An 18,900-nucleotide genomic window follows, 5' to 3' on the forward strand; every position below is an offset into this window, starting at 1 on the left:
TCAATGCAGTTTCTGGTTTTCAAAAGCAGGGAAAGGAGCAGATACAGATAAATAACTATTTCCCTCTCCTCAAACAGCATTAATTGACCCAGAGAGGCTGTGGATCCCCCATCCCTGGAACTGGTCAAGGCTGGGTTGGACAGGGCTTGGAGCAACCTGGTCTGGTTGTCCCTGCCCCTGGCAGGGGGTGGATGAGATGGTTTTTAAGATCTCCTCCAACCTTCCCACAATTCTATGATTAAATGCCCTATTAAAGCAAAAGATAAAAGCTCCCCACTTCTTCCCAAGAGTTAAGACCTTCAGTATTTCCCACCAGCAGGCAGAAGCTTCTTTATTTCACTACAACTTCCTCTAGGTATAAACTAGGGACACATGTAACTTGTGTTCAAAAGTGTTTAGGTTTATTCTTCTTTATTCCTAGAGTTGTCACAGACCTGCAAGACAGCATTGCACGAGGAAAACAAGGTAAGTCTGCTGCAGATATTCATACCTGCTTGCATGTTAACTAGACTGGGTGGAAGTAAATTACAACAGATATTCTGATTTTAAAAGAAAGCATTTAATCCCAGAAGAAAACAAGAATATGGTTATCTAAAAAAGTGCAGAAACAGCAAAACACATTTATTTTTCCATTTATTGGCACTTATTTGAAAAATAGCATAAATATTCAACAGAAAAGAGACAAGTTGACCCACACTCAGCTATTAAACCCCCCTATACTGATGTGTCTTCCAACAAAGCCTGGAAGAGACACCAGGAGGTTCCTTCTTAAGAAATAAGCAAGATAAAAAAAAAAAAAGAGTCTTGCTGTCACCACATTAGAGTGGTGGCACAGCAACTCTTTGGCACAAACCTGAAACTGCAAAGCCAAACTTTGCCTCAGCAGAGAGAGCAAACAGAGCCCAGCACTCCTGAGTGCCTCTGCCAGGGACAAAGAGCAGCTGGGCAGGGGCTGCAACCTGCAGGGTGATTATTACAATAATTTAAGAGGAATGATACCAGAAGTAAACCATGTTGTATGTTAACTAGAACAGAGTCAGACTATTAAATACATTCTATTTTCTCTCTACAATAAGGACACACAGAAATGGGTCACTGGCCCTCAGGTCACCAGGTCTTTGCACTCCGAGTCATCCCTTTCTCATTCTGTCAGTCAAAGCTTCATCCATGTGAATCTTTCACAGCAGAGTTCAGGGCAGGTTTTTCTCCTACTTGAGGAAGTTTCCATACTTTTCTCACTTTATGACACACTACAAAGATTTAGCGTTTAAAAATAAAACATTTTGCTTCATTCTTAACCTCTCTGCAGAGGTTGGAAACCACACAGCACAGATGCACAGACATGTACAAAAAGGGACCCAGCTGGGGGAGTTCAGCTGCACAACCCCAGTGAGGGTGTCACTGCCAAATCCCAGACAGCTGTCCATGGGGGGGTCTGCACATTCTTCCTCCTGGTTGGGGAATTTCAGAGTTGAGATCAGGATGTCTCAACACATCAACTTTTCAAGCATCTCAGATTACCAGATTCCAGGCTTCCAATCAGTATCTGAAGTTTTCAACAGCAGAAATGACTTGATGTCATTGTTTGAGGAAGCAACGATAGAAAATTAAATACAGATTAAATATGTTTGATGGCCTCAGGCTGTAAAAAGGTATTCAAGATTCCTCACCGTATCTGTCATATATGAGGACAAATACTGACTTAAAGTAATGCATTTCTTAAGTACTAAATACTACAATCTCAAGATTTAATGCATTGTTCCAAATATTGTCACTATTTTTCCCTATTAAAAGACCTTTAACAGAGCATCTACCACTCCTATACACAATCTAAATGGGGAAGAAAAAGAAAGAAATGCCAGATACAAAACCCCAGAAGAATGTTCCACACCTAATTTAGATTTAGTCACAACAGCAGTCATGATCATGAATGAAATCCAACATATAAATCTGACAATTTACCAACTTGTTATTTTCTGACATCCACTGGAACACAAAATTTATTAAGAGCCAATCATAAGAGAACACAATAATATTAATAATAATCAATTTCCCCCCTTCAATATTCTCCCTTTCATATGAAGAAGGAAAAAAAAATATAAAGATCTAACACTCTGGGAATAGAAACAATTACTAAGCTGCTTCATTGCTTTTAGGCTGAGGACAAATGTGAGTTATCTGCTCCTCCACAGGCAGGGAGGACAGGGGCTGCTGGCAAGCCAAGTCTTCCACAAGCAGGACACAAGTCCAGTGTTTGTGACTCTTGCCAAGGAGATCACACCACTGCAAACCTGCCTGCTGACTGACCTGGGCACCCAACGTGTCTGCAGCCCAAATGCTTCTGTACTGTAGTAAATGTCATACAAATCACTAGAAAGGTGAATTCCTCCTCAAGGAACTATTCTGGAAGTTTTCTAGAAGTAATGACATTGCTGGAAGTTCCTATGAGGAACAGAATGGGTCACGCACAACAGAAAGTTGGGGCAATATCTGCCTGTTTCCTGGTGTCCAGCAGCAGATTCCTGCTCCTCAGTTCATTGGTAACTTGGCCATGAGATCCACGGGCAAAAACGGGGATCTGGAGTCAGAGAGTGACACTGGAGAGTCTGTGCTGGTGCCAGCTTCAGCTGGGGAGTCACAGGAGGAGCCTGCACTGCTCCTGTTGTCATCCAGGGCGTGCGAGGACAGACTGAAAACAGAGACACCAGGGCTGAGAAACGAGGCAGTGGCTCAGGAAAGTGCCCAAAACCAGCCGAAATCACCCCAAAGCCATCCTAAACACACATGTGCAGCTCTGAAGGAGCAGCAAGCCCTGTGATACCCCTGCAGCCACACACAGCCACTTCCAGACTCACACAGGACACTCTGCCCATGTTTTCCTTTGCTGACCCAAAATGGGGTCAGATCAGAAGTTCCAGACCAAAATCCACTCCAGCTTTACTCCATCCTCAAAGCCCTGGGCCAGCACAATAGCCTGAGGTCTTTGTGCCAAGAGAGCCAATGATAAATCGTCCCTCTTCTATGGTACTATGTATTTCACAGGACACAAATTCATAACTACAGCTGATCTGTCATCAGTGATAGCAGCAGAGTGATTTTTTAAAAATTACCATCTCCTACACCAAGAGGCAGCAATTGAACCCACACTGCTATCCCCACTGTAAACAGGATGTGCAAAAAAGATATGGTTTTAAACTACCTTTAAAACACCTATTTTGTTATTGCTACTCAAAGCTTCTACATGACTTGTACATCAGCTGAGAGGCAAAAAGACAGAAATACAGTGAACAACCCTTGACAGTTGTGTGGGCACACCCTATGTATGATTAACCTTTTGACTAAAACACTAGATCAAAATCCCTTGCTATTACCAAGCATTACAATTTTTAACAAAGTACTTTTTATCTCCTCCCAGCTCCTCTGACCCTCTGGGAAGGGTCAGACAGACTCATGTTCCTCTGTGACTAAGATCAAGGGAAAAGAAGAAAAACCCAGTTCATCCAAAAAGCATCAGCATTCACATTTGATTACAATTTGAATCAGACTCCAAAAGCTGTCATCCATGAGGTGTCTTTTCCTAAACACGCTCAACACCCCATGTTATCAGCCAGGCCTAGAAACTGCAGAATTGAAGGGAACATTGCTGCCTGCTCACTGTGATAGTTTCAGTGCTGTAACATTATGAGGCATCTCTATTAAAAAAAGACAAAAACAAACACAAAAAACTTCAAGCATTCTCCCTGCTGGAAGAAAAGAGATTTGTAATGCTTCTGCTGAAGGGACAATAAAGAGATAAAGAGCACAGATTTACCATGGCCCAAGGTCCGCCTGATGTGCAGCCTCAGGGGTTAGCATGGTGGTGGATCCTTGGAATAATCTTTTTGGGTGATCTTCCATCTCTGTCACACCTTTGGGAAGAGATACCACGTGGTAAAAATTACAACTCACCTAAACTAAAATCTGCTTTCAATGTGCTTCTACAGAGCAAACAGAACAGGGGTTCAAACTAACAATATTTCATATGTTGAACATAGAATTTAGATGCTGAAATTTTGAAGACTATTTTCTGGAGCCATTTTGTCCAAGCTTCAGTACAGTTTAGTGAATAATTAACTAAGGTTTAGATATCAGATATTTATTCTTCAGTAGTGAAGAATAATCCTTTTGTTTCAGTTTGCCCAGCTATCACTTCACTGACCAGCTTCACCAGAGTAGAAAAGCTGAAAATAAGGAAAAGGAACAAGCTCCAGAATGATCACAAAACTTTTCTATTGGCTTTGATTTCCAAACACTGTGGAAGAGGAGGGGATAGATATGTGCTGAAAAAGGCTATGACAGAACTCTGATGAAAGTATTTTAAAAGTTGTCTCAGAGCCAGAGATGTTCTGTAACAGAGGTGAAGCTTGAAGATATAAAAACAGGTGCAATAAAATTTCCAGAAGTTAAACTTCAAGAAAAATGCAGAAAGACAGAGAAACATTTCCTAATAAAGCTGTAAGGTGCCTGCCAGGCCTGTGCATCAGCTCTGGGCTTTCAAGAGTTATTTTTAATGTACAGTAGCTGTGTGCTTCAGTTAACCAGGACTTTCAAAGTTTTCTGTTTAAGTTAATTATACCAATCAGTAGTTGTATTTATTGTTTTGTTAAGCAGGTTACATCAGATTTTTTATCACATCTACATGACCACAGCAATGGGGAGGAATTAGAACAAAACAATTATTAGCTTTATGAAATAGAAAAATCTCATTTAATGATTTATCTGTTTCATTATGTGCAATATTCTATTTCTAGTTATTTTTTGAAGTATCAGCCAACTGGACAGAATTATGAAGAAAGCTATGTGAATTATTACATAACTAACAAGTTGGCCTGTTGTATTTGCCAAACCCAAATACTGCACCTTTTCTTTTCATTGATCCAAGAACACTTGGTCGAATGCAGTTAATGGGGCTCTGGCTTCTCCTGCTAAAAGAAGACAAATGCTGCACTGAGATCACCATTGAAACAGAAAGGTTGAAAAAAAGAATCAAAAAATATTTAGAAAACAAACTACTGGGTGGAAACCACTAAGAAAATAGGCATTAAAACAGCTTATCAAAAAAAGATCTTTTTTTTCCCCCTCTGAAGATAGGCCAGGAAGGACAGAACTGAGCAGGAAATGTTTAATTACATTATTTCACAACTGGAGCAGTCAAAAAGATCTCATCCAGGCACTGACTACATCTCAGTTTACAGGCTGAACTGTGAGGGCCTAGTAAAATTTAATTGTATGCCCACACGACTCAAAGGAGTAACAAACCCTAAATCTGTTTGTGTTTCCTTTCCCTCAGAATTCAATTACTAAAGATGTGAATGAGAGCAATATAGAGACTGCATTGGCAAGACAGATGCCACAATGCTATGACATGAGGATTTTGACAAATGTTTTACAACACTGTAAAATCTAAACTCTGCATGAGTATATGAAACTGTGTTTGTGCTCAGAAATCAATTATGGATACAACAAATATTGGTATTTCAAATGCCTGCTATGAACAAGCTTTATTAATTTTCTATCATTGCTATGATCTGGTGACCTACCTTGAAAATCTTCTTGTTGGACTTGGGCTGGGACTTGGAGGCAACCCAGTGCTGCTCACCAGACTTTGCAAAGATGGTGAGAAACATTGCTGAGAGGAAAAGAGTTTGTGTTATTATAAATACTGTATCACTCCCATGTGGTAACAATTGATGCTTAACTGCAGAGAAATAAATAACCCAGTATCAATTCAGCAGCCAGTCATTGGCTATACTGAAACATCCCTTTTTGCTACTGAGAAAAAAAAATTAAAATTGGACAGATTCCATTTTCATGCAGATGTATTTCACTGTACTCTGGTTAAACAAACTTATTTGGCTTTTATTAACCACAGCACAACAGCTGAACACTCCACAGAAATTCCCATCCACAACATGAGCAGCTGATATTTTCTGGTTTGGGGTTTTAGGGGGTTTTATTTACTCTCTAGTTTCTTGTTTGTAACTGAGGTAGAAAGGAGCAGGTGGCTTAATCTTTTGTTACTAATTTGGTTGAATTTATTTAGCTCTACTTAAGATAAAACCATTATTACCACATTTTGCTCACCTTCCCTATTCCTCGTGTAGGTGAAGGAGCTGGAGAAACTGGAACAAAGTCTACTTGCTTTGGTGATAGTGATTTTTCAAAATCATTGTCACTCTGTAAACAGTACACATAATTAATCTCACAGGCAGGTACCTTAACAAAAAAAGGACTGATTGGTGTGAAATCCCAAAGTTATCCTCCATCATATCAACAATTATTAGGCAGCCATTTATGAGCTTATGCGTAACAAAAACAAAAAAGCCTTAAACATTACATGGAGACTATCAGAACATGGAAGAAAATTTGAACAGGCAGACATCTATGCAATTTCCTTTTGACACAGCAGCCCAAGGAACCCTCATGTACCTTGAACAGTTGATAATTCTATGCCTTGTTAGTGTGATAAATTGCTGATCAAAAGCAGTACTATGATAACAACTTAACTGGAGGTCAAACTATCAAAGGAAATGTTGACATGAGAGAGTCTCTAGTGTCCTGATACTGATGACAGAAACACAAATTAAAGCATGAATGCATTACCAGGCTCAAGCTCTCCTCCCATGAGTGGCTCATCTGCATTGCTACTTGCACTTCTCTATAAAGAAGAAAAGAAATGTATTGTGCTGGGCCCACAGATGGCTGCAGTGACTGTTCTGCTTTGTTTTAGTGCTCACCTTTCACGAACGGTTTCCCTGTTCAGCAAATTCATTCCTTCCTCCTAAAAGATCAGCACATGAAGAAGTAAGGTCAAAAAAAACCCTCTTTGTCTAGCAAATCAGAAAAGCTGTGGTTTCACTTCCCTTTGGCATGTGGAAAATTTAATTCAACTCGGTTAAGCAACAATAACCTCAAGTTCTCATCCATGGAGAGAAGTGAGGAGAGGATGAGAAAGAGATGTAGTGGAGACCCCCATCATGTAAGAAGTGCTTATGTGAGCTGGTTGTTTCCCAAGCTGCTTTATTTTCATTACTAACCAAGAAGTAGCTACCAAACTGAATAATGATAGTATGAACCAGAAATTCTGCACATGTCAGAGTGTCTTTATGCAGTCCTGAGTAATTTCATTTTACAAAGGGGATGCTAGTACAAATAAACCTCAAAAACGTGGCTGGATTCTTACCTGACCCTATGGATTAGTGACTAACTAGACACTTGTCAGCATCTCATTTGCAATACACTGCACTGCACACAATGAAATCAGGGGTCAGTGAGGGTATTTTTCTTTAAAAAATTCCATAAAATGTTATTAAAATGGATCAAATATATAAAATTAAAGAAACATTATCAGCAAGTACAAACATTACTCAATCTCCTTTTAGGCAGACACCATTCCTTAAAATTAACTGAATGCTACCCAGTTTGTTCAGTGAATGAGTAGGTTCCCTAATTCAAAGTAAAAGTTCAAGTAAACATCTTCACAATCCTCATCATAAGTAGGAAGAGTCTAACTTCTCCACCTGTGTGATAATTTGCTCAGATTTGAAAGAGATCAGAAGTGAATCACACAGGTTCTCAGTGAGTATACAGGACATGGAATTAATTCCAACTAGTGAATCTAAAGCTCAAACACAAATTAGGAAATTACACTGTTTGCTTCAATAAATGAAAGACACAAACATGAATGCAGAAACATTTTCCAGAAGATTGAATTATCAAATTTTACTTCAGGTAATAGAGCAGAGCCACAAGAGTTCATTCCTTTGCTCTTAGCATATTTCTCATTATATCTCCCTCCTCACTGCAGGGGGGTTGGACCAGATGACCTTTAAAGGTCTCTTTCAACCCAAACTAATTTACGATTCTATGATATTTACATATTAATCCTAAGCGTTTTTATATTGATAAAAGAGCTGTACAACAGACCTGAGTGCTTCAGAGTCTACTCAAGCCAGTAAATTATTTACATAATGAAAGCAAGCAGTTATTTTCTTCAGGATTACTGTGCAACTACCTTAAATAACCGAGGTAGGAATAGGAATCAGAATTGCCTTCCACCACTCAGGCACCGTCCCCTAAAAATGCTGCCTGAAGCAGTAAATTGTTTTCTTAACTTTTGACCCTGTAAAAATCAAGCCTGTCCATTGAAAACTAGCCAGCTAAAAAAAAATTTAAAAAAATTAAGCACTATCAAGCCAATTTTATAACCATTTTACTGTGAAAAGTGGAGATATAAAATGAAGGAGACACAAGATTTGGAGCTTGTTGATTTTAAAGTGGAGTCCTCAGCCTGTGGTGTGCTGGCTGGGGCAGAGCTATTTGAGCCTGCTCAGATATTCCCCACACCACTCCCCTGCCCGAGTGTTTGCTCTGCTGCCCTTCCCCCTCCACTCCTGCTGTGACAGCACAAGTACAGGGATCTGGATAAGAAAATTATACAGATGAAAAATAGCCCAGCCATAAGAGTACAGACTATTTTTCAGCCAGAGTGCTTCCTTATCCTGCTCATTTTCTGGCTGCACAAGAGTCCTGTGCCAACACAAGTTAAGGAACACTTTGTTATTGGCCCCGAATATTTATGCTGGCACTGCTGCCAGAAACTTGGTGAAACTTTACCCTAAGGGTTTACATTAAAGGTTTCCTTTCTAAAATGCCCATTTTAAGAATCCTCTTTCTGCTTAAATCTTCTCCTTGCTGTAAGATGCATTTTGCTTCATGAAACGTGGAACTGGGCAGGCAGTTTGCAAATAAAATCTCCAGCCAGCTGAAGGACATAAAACATTGACTGCAAAAACCCCAGTCACCTATAAAAAATTCATTTAGAAGAATCTGTGCTTACTTGTTTGATTTGATGAAGACGGCTGCTAGGAATCCGGATAGGAGATGATGGCACAAACTGCAAAACAAAGTCACACACAACTGAAAGTACAGCAGAAGGGAGGGCAAGGTGCCACAGAAATGTCAGTAAACTAGTGTTTCCCCAAACTAAAATTTAAAAACTAACTTTAAAAAACCCCATATCACTTACAACATTCTCAGGATATATATAACCTACATTACTTGCAAGAATGTTACATTCTTGCATGTTAATATGTATTTCCACATTATACTGCTTTGTAAGCTCACAGATGCTAATTGGTATCAGCCTGGCTTCCACTCCATTTCCAGGCAACTAGAACTGACAGCTTTCCCCACAGAATGGAGCTGCTTTTCATTAGCACACTCTCACCCCTAGTATGTATGTTGCCATATGTATTTTCCTTTATGTGACTCAGAATATTTATTTTCATTTAAGTGGTCCAGAAAGCTCCCCAATAGATCCTTTAAAATACAAAGCCAAAACAACAAATTGTACATAAAGGTTCCTGGATTGTTGTCTGCTTATAAATGAGTACTTTGACAGGTGAAAAAAATCAGCCATTAGAAGGCTAACAAAGAGTTAAACACTTTCTTTATGGTTTCTCAAGAGCTTCACCAATTTGGGTGAAATCAGAGAAGACGTCACTAAAAATGGCCTTCTGTTAATGTTGACAGTTTTGCATCAAGATCCCACTGGAATGCTGTGATCTAAAACTGCACACCCCAAACCGAGTAATTTAAAGTGATTATTTTCTCAAAATATCATTTTCTTTCATAAATTTCCCACCCCTCACATTGTCTGCCCTCAGTTTATTTATGTCATAGCCATTCAGGGAACAAAAATTCTAAACTGAAGCCTTGAATAGAGGTTTAGCTTCTCTGTAAGATGACAATCCTTCCAAAAAATAAGGTTTCTTTTCAGAATGGATGTGTTCAGCAAGTAAGGCTTGCATTATTATAGGTGTTTTTATACTTCATTCATTATAAGGTTTCATCTGCTTCACAAAACATTACTGGAGCTCTTCATCATGCTGAAGCTGGAGACAAACACTCCGTTAACTCTTACTGCACCATTTTCCAAGCAGTGCCATGGAGAATACAAGGATTTTGCTGCCTGACAGGGTGAGTTAGCACAGACTATTAATGCTTCATACACCCAGAACCCTCCTTCTAAAAAAACAAACATGAGGACATCACACCCTGCTTCTCACAAAAGAATTCAGCCTATCAGGCTCACACAGAGGATGACTAAATTTCTGCCAGAATTTAGTCATCATAACACATAATACTAAAGTCTAACAACTATAATATCTAGGTTTGCTACTTTTAAGGTCCAGTTTAGGTCAGCTTTACTATTATATGGGTTCCCAAAAATCCTGTGCACCTAATAAAAATTCCTCCAAGCTGCACCAGCCAATGCAGACCTTGAGCTGACCTTGATTATCACACACAGAAAAGGATTTGGACAATAGTGCATTCCTGCCTATTCACTCTGTCATTCCACAGTAGAAATGCATTTGTTCCACTCATTATATTCTAATTTTATAACTGTGATCCACATACTTTAAGGTTTGACATTAACAGAATATGTAAAAAAACAGTGGCTTGCAGTATAAAACAAACAATATAAAAAGACAATGAAGTGTTCCTCTGCAGGGTCTGATGCACTAACACAGCTCTGAGGATCCCACATCTCATTTCCAACAAGTCATCATCCTTGCTTGGTCAGTGTGTAAAACTCACTTCTGCTCTGTTTGCATCCTTTGATTTAATTCTTGTGGAAAGAAACCTCAGTCACTTTCAAAAGCTACCTGCTAAACTGAACCCATATATTACAATTATGCTACTCAAATCCCCATTGCCTTAAGAGAGCAAAAAGCTTATTAAAAACATTACAAACTTATATACTATGACCTTTTCCCCCAATACAATGTGCCAGGTGCTGTGCTCCAGAGCAGGTAAAGTTCCAGAGGTGCCAGGCTGGCAGCAGGCACTGCCCAGGTGAGCAGGGACTGCCCCAGTGCCCATGCCCTGCCCTGCAGTGCCCTCTGCCTCCTGCAGCACAGCCACTTGAACCCAGCAGGGAAAATACCCAGATTAAAAAAAAAAAAAAAAAAAAAAAAAAAAAAAGAAAAAATTTAACATCAGCTTCTGCTGAAATAGCACCTAAACATCTAACCACAGACTCAAAAACCCAGCCTGCAAAACAAATAAAAAAAAACATCAAAACATTTACTCATTGGTATCTCCTGGAAGAAAATAAACTGCAGATACTGCAGAGCCTGGTTAACCCCTCCTTGGCAATTACATGTAGTGTCAGAAAACTGCAGATCGAGCCCCAGCCCAAATGGCAGCACTGTCCTTGCAGCCATCATTACAAACCAGCTGAAGTCTGAGACTTGGAGAAGCCACTCAAAACCAGATTGTGGAATTCAGCTGAGCAACTGGGACAGCACTGAAGCTGGAGCTGATGGTGTATGACCCCCAGTTACCACAGATTTTAGCAACTCCTGTTGTTCCCCTGACAGGGAACACCACACAAATTAGACAAACACTAATCAACTTTTTTTCTATGAAGTTTAACAGAATATAAAATTTAAGCTGTATTTGTAATACTTGTAATAAAGAAGTTTCAGTTGCTTACTGAATCTTTTAACCCTCTTACAGTTTACACTGCAGTAAAACTTGGATTAGTTCTCTTAAATACAAAGAAGAGGGGTTTGAAATACACTTCATCACCTTCTTATGTAAAATTTAACTTACAAAAGTAGATGTGATCTTACTCCTTAGAATATCTCTAACATCATAAAACTAAATGTACTACTTTGCTATAGGAAGAATACCAAGGAAGGTTGCTTAGGGTCCTTGATGCTGAAAGTTTAATTCTATCACAAAATCATTTATCTGTGGATGATTCTGGTTTAGAGAATCATCCACAGAAGGATGAGAATCTCTAAGATCCTTTCCAATTCCATCCTCCCTGACATACCCAACAGAACCATAACCCAGATCAAAACTCAAAGGAGCATTTCAAAGCACACAAGGCACTGATCTAGCAGTCAGTGGGGAACTTGATTTTCATGTAAGTAAAATTTCATGTATTTTGCCATCACCTGGTTAGCTGGGAGGGAAGAAAAAGAACACTTTTTAATAACATTAGTGTGAGGGGAAGGTTTAGGAACATCATCCCATGAAGATGGAAACACTGCTTAACTCCAGGAGACTGCACCATTTATGAGGGCAGGCAGAAGAGCAGCCCATCAGTGAATTAGCTCCTGCTTCCTAGCAAGTTCTGGGCAAGGCATCCTGAATTAGCACCTTTTTAGCCCAACAACTGAGGATCTTCAGGAATAAACACAATAAACTGAGCTTTTGCCTTTGTTTGTTTCTCCTCTTGCCTGACCACAAGCCCAAACTGATTTATAGTAAGTTGCTGTCCTAAAAATATGAAGAAAGAGACTTGATAAAGAAATCTTGACCATAACACTTTCTTTCAGTTTTTTCATGCCAGCAGGAGAAAGGCTTTTCCACCAATCTTTTCTTATACATAACTGTTCTGGTTCTGTTACAGATGCAACCTTGCTGAAATATTTGTCTGTACTTTTTTTGTTAAGCATCAGAAATCATTTAAGACACTGATTACTATTAACAGTACAGTTATATAATTAGTTTTCTTAGCAAGCTACCTTTCTTACTCTACCTTGGAACATCTGCTTTACAAGCAAAGTTATGATCACAATGAAATACAAGCATTCTCCAAGCCCAATGATCTATAGGTAACATTTCATTCCAGCTACAGCATATGAATGTCACAGTCTAGAGCCTTGTTTCTGAAAGCATTGTGGTATTGGTTTCACAGGCTGCAGTCTAATTTTGTTCATTGCTGTTTGCACAGCTCTGCCTGGCAGCTGTGGGTGCTGCAGGGGTTCCTCACCAGGCTGTGCCGATTCATGACCGTGGTGCTGTTCCTGCGGGTGCGCAGGACGCTGCCCTGGAACACCTGCGAGTTGTCACTGCAAAAAGAAAATCCCAAAATCAGTGTCAAAGCCATTTCCTCCCTAGCAAAGAGCCCCTCTTCACACCAGCCCACCTCCCAGGGCTGTGACAGCTCTCCTGTGGAGACAAAGCACCCCAGAGACAGGCAGGTGAGAACTCTTTCAGCTTGTTGGCAGAGAGTGCAAATCAACTCGTTCATCCTCCAATTCCCAGCTACTTCAATTAATGATTTCAATTAATCATTTTGTGTCTTCAGAATAATTGAAGAATTGTTTAGACTGTGAGGATTTATTGTGTTTGGAATGGCTGCTGCTTGTATATTGCTTCAAATGTCATTCAACAGAACAAATGTATCAATGGCTTGTAAGCAGTAACTGAAACAAGCTTCGATCCCACAGATAAAACAGAATTAAAAAATACAGCATCTTGATAAATCTTATCACTACAAACATTTAATATCTTCTGAACATTTTTCCAGCAGAAGTTAAATTAAACTTATAGTAAACCCAGTTTTTAAGGCCTCACAGCAGTGAAACCATTGAAATGGTATAGGATTATTTATTTGACACAAAATGAACTTCTTTCTCAAGGCAATTTCAGTTCTATTGATTCCTAAAGCAAGTTTTACTGGTCATGTCATCATCAATGTTATCAACAGCCAATGATCAGCACTTAATGAATGCAACTGCAGAAATAAACTTTTTTTCTAGCAACCATAAAAAAATGTTGAGCTGCAACCCTACAATCCCCAAAAATCAATGAGGAACTGCAAAGGTGAACAAATCCAAATGTAAGACTGTAATAAGATTCAAATTACAAGAATTCACATTCTATCTTTCTGTTTCAGCTGCTCACTTGGGATGAACAAAAGTCCCCCAAAATACAATTTCTTTAAAACTAACCTGACCAACAGCACTACTGTAAGGACTGATAATCCTACTGCACTTCCATGACACACCATTGTCAGAATCCTCTAGTTTAAAACACACCAGTTGACACATAAGTTTTAGACAGCTTTTATGTAGCTGTAAATAAAAAACAAATAAATCTTATGCTGTGAAATAAAAGCCAACAGCAACTGGCATAAGCATTGTACTTTCTGCCAAGAAAAATGCATAGGCTCTACTTCTCCAAAATGTCAAGTACATAGGATCAGACATCACTTCCAATGTTCCAAGAGGTTTCACTCAGCTCACACCCACGGGAGATCAAACAGCTGCCATGTGACAGAGGTGGAAGAGGAGAAGCTGAAGGGATCCATGACATGATGTTTAGAGATGAGTTTTGGCTGAGGCCACCAGCCACAATTCCTTTCACTGGAAGTGCACTGGCTGGCATGCAAACACAGGACAAACAGCTCATCCTGAAATCCAGGGGCTGAGTCAAGAAAACAGGTTGGAACAATCCTGTCCCACATTACCGCAGCCTGAGTCCAATACTCAGTGCTAACTAGCAGAGAGGGAGAGAAAAAAGACCTACAAATAATCCTATCTTTAATCTCCCTTGCAAAAACACCAGGACTGGTCAGATCTCAGACTTACTTTTCACAGAAAACTACAGTTCCCATTAAAAATCAATTTTATTTGGCACAAAAACAAGAGTTAAAAGTTCTGTGAAATGCAACTTTTGTGATCTAAAATATTCCACTTATAACTGTTCTCTGGATCTATGGCAACTCATTTTCCAAATTCCCTACTAAAAAAATGAGGAAGTCAAAACAAGAGGCAGAGGAGAAAAAGCAAGCTGTGTGAGAGCAAGAGCTTTTGTTTCAGTTTACCCAACAAAGCCATTCTGGGAAAAACTGAAGTTTCTTGCCAAGAGCTGCAATCTTGCAAAAACAGTATTCTGGTGGAAAATTCCAAACTAACAGGCAAACCACTGCAACCACCTCAGATTAGTTCAATGGCATTTCAGTTTTATTTGTATGAACACCTAACCCACAGTGTATGCACTGTGCCAAGGCAAGAGCTCAGGCTTACCCATCTATCTGCCCAAACCCTGAACTAAATAATTTGTTTGGGATTTTTTTAAGAGTCAAGGGTCTTTCAATTTCCAATTTACAAAAGCCTGAGATTATAAAAATGTCTTGTCTCAGTTACACAATTAGTTTACCTGCTCAGAAACCTCCCAGGGGAGAGTGGCCATACATAACCCTTCCATACTGCATCAAAATATAAAATGGGAGTTTCATTGTGATTATGTAAAAGAATCAAATTTACATTAACTTAACATTAATTCACAATAGAATAAAAAGCAGTATTTCATCTGAACTGTCAGGCACTGTTAACCATTTTGGTAAAAGAGGTATGTGAGATTTGTTCATCTCTTGATATCCAGTTCCTTACAGAAACAGAAAAGGGGAAAAAATCAATCCACCAGGAAGCACTTATCATTTAATATACTACAGTTTATGAAACTTATTGTCAATATGCTCTCCCCAAATGCAGACACGCCACCAACAGCAGCAGCACATGGACCACCTTACAGCCGGATGGAAGCCACACCATGTGGCAGATGGGGCATCTCCCAGCTTCTCAACAGCCCAGAGGGGATAAGCAACAGCCCTTTGGGTTATAAACTTACCCAAACAAAACTGTACTACAAGAAACCCTACCTGTCTGAAAGCTTTCACCTGCCCTTGCCTGCCCTGCCACTTTGTGTCCTGTCGGCTGAAGAGAGCCAGAGCTGGCAAACACCCAACCCTCCTGCAAACAGACCTGCCACAGGCTGGTGGCAACATCCACCACGACTGTCCTCACAGCACACGGTATTTGTCCCGGTAATGCATACTACAGAAATTAGTACCAGCCAGGAAAATGCCTGGCCACCTGACACACTGCTTCACACTAAATGCAAAACTTACGTCAAGGTCCCGTGAAATAACCTTCCTGACCAAATTTGCCCGATTGTTCCGAAAGCATTTACTGTTGTAATCATACACACAGCAGTGATTTATTTTGCTCAGACCCGATCATCGCGATTGTTATTCGATGCATAAGAACAGCCACAACTCTGACGTTGAGAACGGTGTTCTGTAACACCAGCAGCCCTTGGTGAAAACAAAGCGTTCCAGTAAAACCAAATCCCGTCTTCCCGGGCTCCCTCGCACCCCTCCATAGGTTGGTGTGTTCCCTAAATCCCTCCCAGCCCGGGACAGCGCTCAGGATCCCGCTTTTCCCCGCGGCGCCGCGGAGCATCCCCGGAGCCCCCGCACGGCCGGGCCGGGCCGGGATCCCCCCGGGCCCCTCACCTGAGCCCGTGGATGAGCGGGGCGCTGTTCGACCGCCTCAGGCCGCCGCCGTCGCCCGGGGCCGCGGCGCTCCCCGGCGGCAGCTCCAGGTCCAGCTCCATCTTCTCCTGAGCCATCGCGGCGGCTCCGGCTCCTCCCGCTCCGCCCATCCGCGGCCTCAAGCCGCCGCTGTCCCGGCCCTGCCGAGCCCGCGGACGGGGGGGCTGCCGCAGCAGCGAGGCCGCATCCCGGGGCTCCGGGGCCGGCCCGTGCCCGCTGTTCCCGCTGATTCCCGCAGCCCCCGCAGCCCCCGCGGCCCCGCGGGCCCCGGGCCGCTCTCCCCGCCCGGCCCCAGCGCAGGCGGGCCCGGCCGCAGGGCGCAGGCGCAGCGCTCGGGCCGCGGCCGCTCGGGCACGGCTCCGTGAGGGGACAGACGGGAGGGGAGCTCGTCCCGCAGAGCTCTCCGGCCAGGGCACACCACGCTGATCGGACCGGAGCGTGTTCGTCCCGCACAGCTCTGCGGCCAGGGGACACCGCTCTGATCGGACCGTAGCGTGCTCGTCCTGCGGAGCTCTCCGGCTAGGGCACACCGCGCTGGTCGCTACACAGCGAAAATATCATACCGAGCTGTTCTCGCTCACAGAAATACCAGCGGGTGGTTCTGTGCAGGCCTAGATAGCTCCACGAATAAAGAATTAAACCAAACGTTTTCAGAATACTTTAATAGCTATGTGTGGCCCTAGTTTATTCCTAGAGAAATCATGGTGAAATAGGTTGGAAGGGCAGTGCCACACTGGCTGGTGGACAGTGCTCAGGCTCCTAACTTGGGAAGTGGAAATCTGGTTTGCCTTAACAGGGCATTAACCGTAGAATCATGGAATGGTTTGGATCGGAAGGGACCTTAAAAACCAATTTGATCCATCCCCTGCCATGGGCAGGGACACCTTCCACCATCCCAGGTTGCTCCAAGCCCTGTCCAAACCAGCCTTGGACACTTCCAGGGACAACTTCCTCCTAATATCCTATCTAAACCCACTCGCTTTTGATTTGAAGCCATTCCCCCTTGTCCTGTCAACCCAAGCCCTTGTAAATAATCTCTTTCCATCTTTCTTGTAAATTTCCTTCAAGTACCAGAAGGCCACAATTAGGTTATCCCAAAGCTTCTCCAGTTTGAACAATCCCAATTGTCCCAGCCTTTCCTCATACAAGAAGTGCTCCATCCCTTCATCTGTTTATAGTGAGAGTTTTAGGCAGTCTTTAGGAGCAGAAATAACCAGAGAAAGAGGGTAGATTATGGAAAGCTAAAACATTTTTCATGGGCTCCTAATTTATCTAAGGCTGATGGCATTTTGTGACTATGGCTGTGTTTATTTCACCCACAGGGGTATTTTCCTGACACTATTAAATACCCCCCACATCATCACCCACTTCATGCCCACCAGTCCCTCTGCATCACTGTACTCATATCTCATTCTTTCAGTCTCTGTTGCCCCACTCTGAATATCCATCCTTCACCCTCCCAAGGCTCTTTTTTAATATGTTCTCTCCTTTCTTAACCCTCTTGCCATGGTGTTATCTAACTCAAAAACTTCAGATTTCCTCATTTCAATAGTTCTTGTCCACAGCACAACTTTCCCTCATTACCCTCCTCAGCCCTTTGAGGGTCAGCCTGACACTTTTCTTTCTACATATATTCCCATTAAAGTTCTCTTGGCTACAGTAAATCCTGGTCAGAGAGCAGGATGATCTGCCTGGCACTGGAAAATTTGAGAACATGGAGCAGATGTTTTTGAGCTCTCAGCCACATTTTGGATATTGTTGGCTTTTTCCTTAACAGTATCCTGCTACATGGCATTTGAAGCTGTTTGCTGCCCTTAGTGGCAAGGACATAATATAATAACTCCACAATAAAAATAAATAGCAAAATCCACATAGTTTAGTGCTGTAGTCAGATCCTGCAGGTGGCTTTTGTATTAAGAGAACCAGCATACTTGTGAGTAGATTTCAATTCAGAGCTAGAAGTTTTGCTAGGAACTTTCACCTGAATTGCCTTTTAGGCAATTCTAGCCATGGAAAATGAAGGTATGGAAGCTGTTCCAAGCTGTGAAATGCTTGTGCTGAAGCACCAGACAAGGATTTTGGTGCAGGTTCTGTAAAAGTGTCGTATTGCTTTTAGAGAATGGTGGCAGCAAAAGGGGATTAACAGTATATTAATTTCACAGCTGCAGATCCTAAGTTTCCAATGAATCAGACTGGTCATAATTATTAAAAATTAGGCAAAATTATTTGCATATTTATATTCTCAGTCTTTACAGGAGATGGCAATTCTGTACCACCTCACAGAAGGGTGTCATTATGGGCTGTGGTAGGCCATAGTGTAAGGGGCACAGGACTGTGAAAGGTATTTCTCCTCTGCAGTAATAGAAGATAAGGATTTTTTTCTCTGGGTTTTTCAATATAAATGCATATTTTAAAAATCCTGTAAATATTTTAAATATAATCTCGTGGGTCTTTTAACTCAACTCCATGCATCTTTGTGCGTGTCAGCACAAAGTTCTTCATTAATAGTATCATTTCAATGAAAGAATGTAAGCATCACCAACGGCTGATGAGACACAGAGTCCCTGAACACAGAAAAATGGAATATGCTAAAGTCAGTCTTGATTAATAAAAAATGCAAAGAAGTACCATAATAAATATTAAGGTACAGAAACAAGAGTTCTAATCAGTTATCTAGAAGCATCTACCCTCAATTGTTTAAGAGAATAATTCATCCA

The 18,900-nt window shown here is 41.3% G+C and overlaps 1 protein-coding gene across 2 annotated transcripts; it reads right to left on the reverse strand.

Annotated features, from left to right (window-relative positions):
- Positions 1–379: 379 nt before the first annotated feature.
- LOC132079966 (P2R1A-PPP2R2A-interacting phosphatase regulator 1) lies at positions 380–16,462 on the reverse strand. 2 transcript variants are annotated; one of them, XM_059482892.1, is made up of 10 exons: positions 16,145–16,462; positions 12,833–12,911; positions 8,879–8,935; positions 6,777–6,820; positions 6,643–6,697; positions 6,124–6,216; positions 5,580–5,668; positions 4,900–4,961; positions 3,812–3,908; positions 380–2,689 (listed from the first exon to the last, which is right to left on the reverse strand). In XM_059482892.1, exons 1-10 carry the CDS (start codon positions 16,291–16,293, stop codon positions 2,530–2,532), a joined length of 885 nt encoding a protein of 294 aa, XP_059338875.1. In that variant the 5' UTR covers positions 16,294–16,462; the 3' UTR covers positions 380–2,529. The 2 variants fall into 2 exon arrangements, with proteins under 2 accessions (XP_059338875.1, XP_059338874.1); XM_059482891.1 differs by having other exon boundaries at positions 4,900–4,964.
- Positions 16,463–18,900: the final 2,438 nt, after the last annotated feature.

This window comes from Ammospiza nelsoni, chromosome 15 (assembly GCF_027579445.1).
Source record: "Ammospiza nelsoni isolate bAmmNel1 chromosome 15, bAmmNel1.pri, whole genome shotgun sequence".
Classification (NCBI taxonomy): Eukaryota; Metazoa; Chordata; class Aves; order Passeriformes; family Passerellidae; genus Ammospiza; species Ammospiza nelsoni.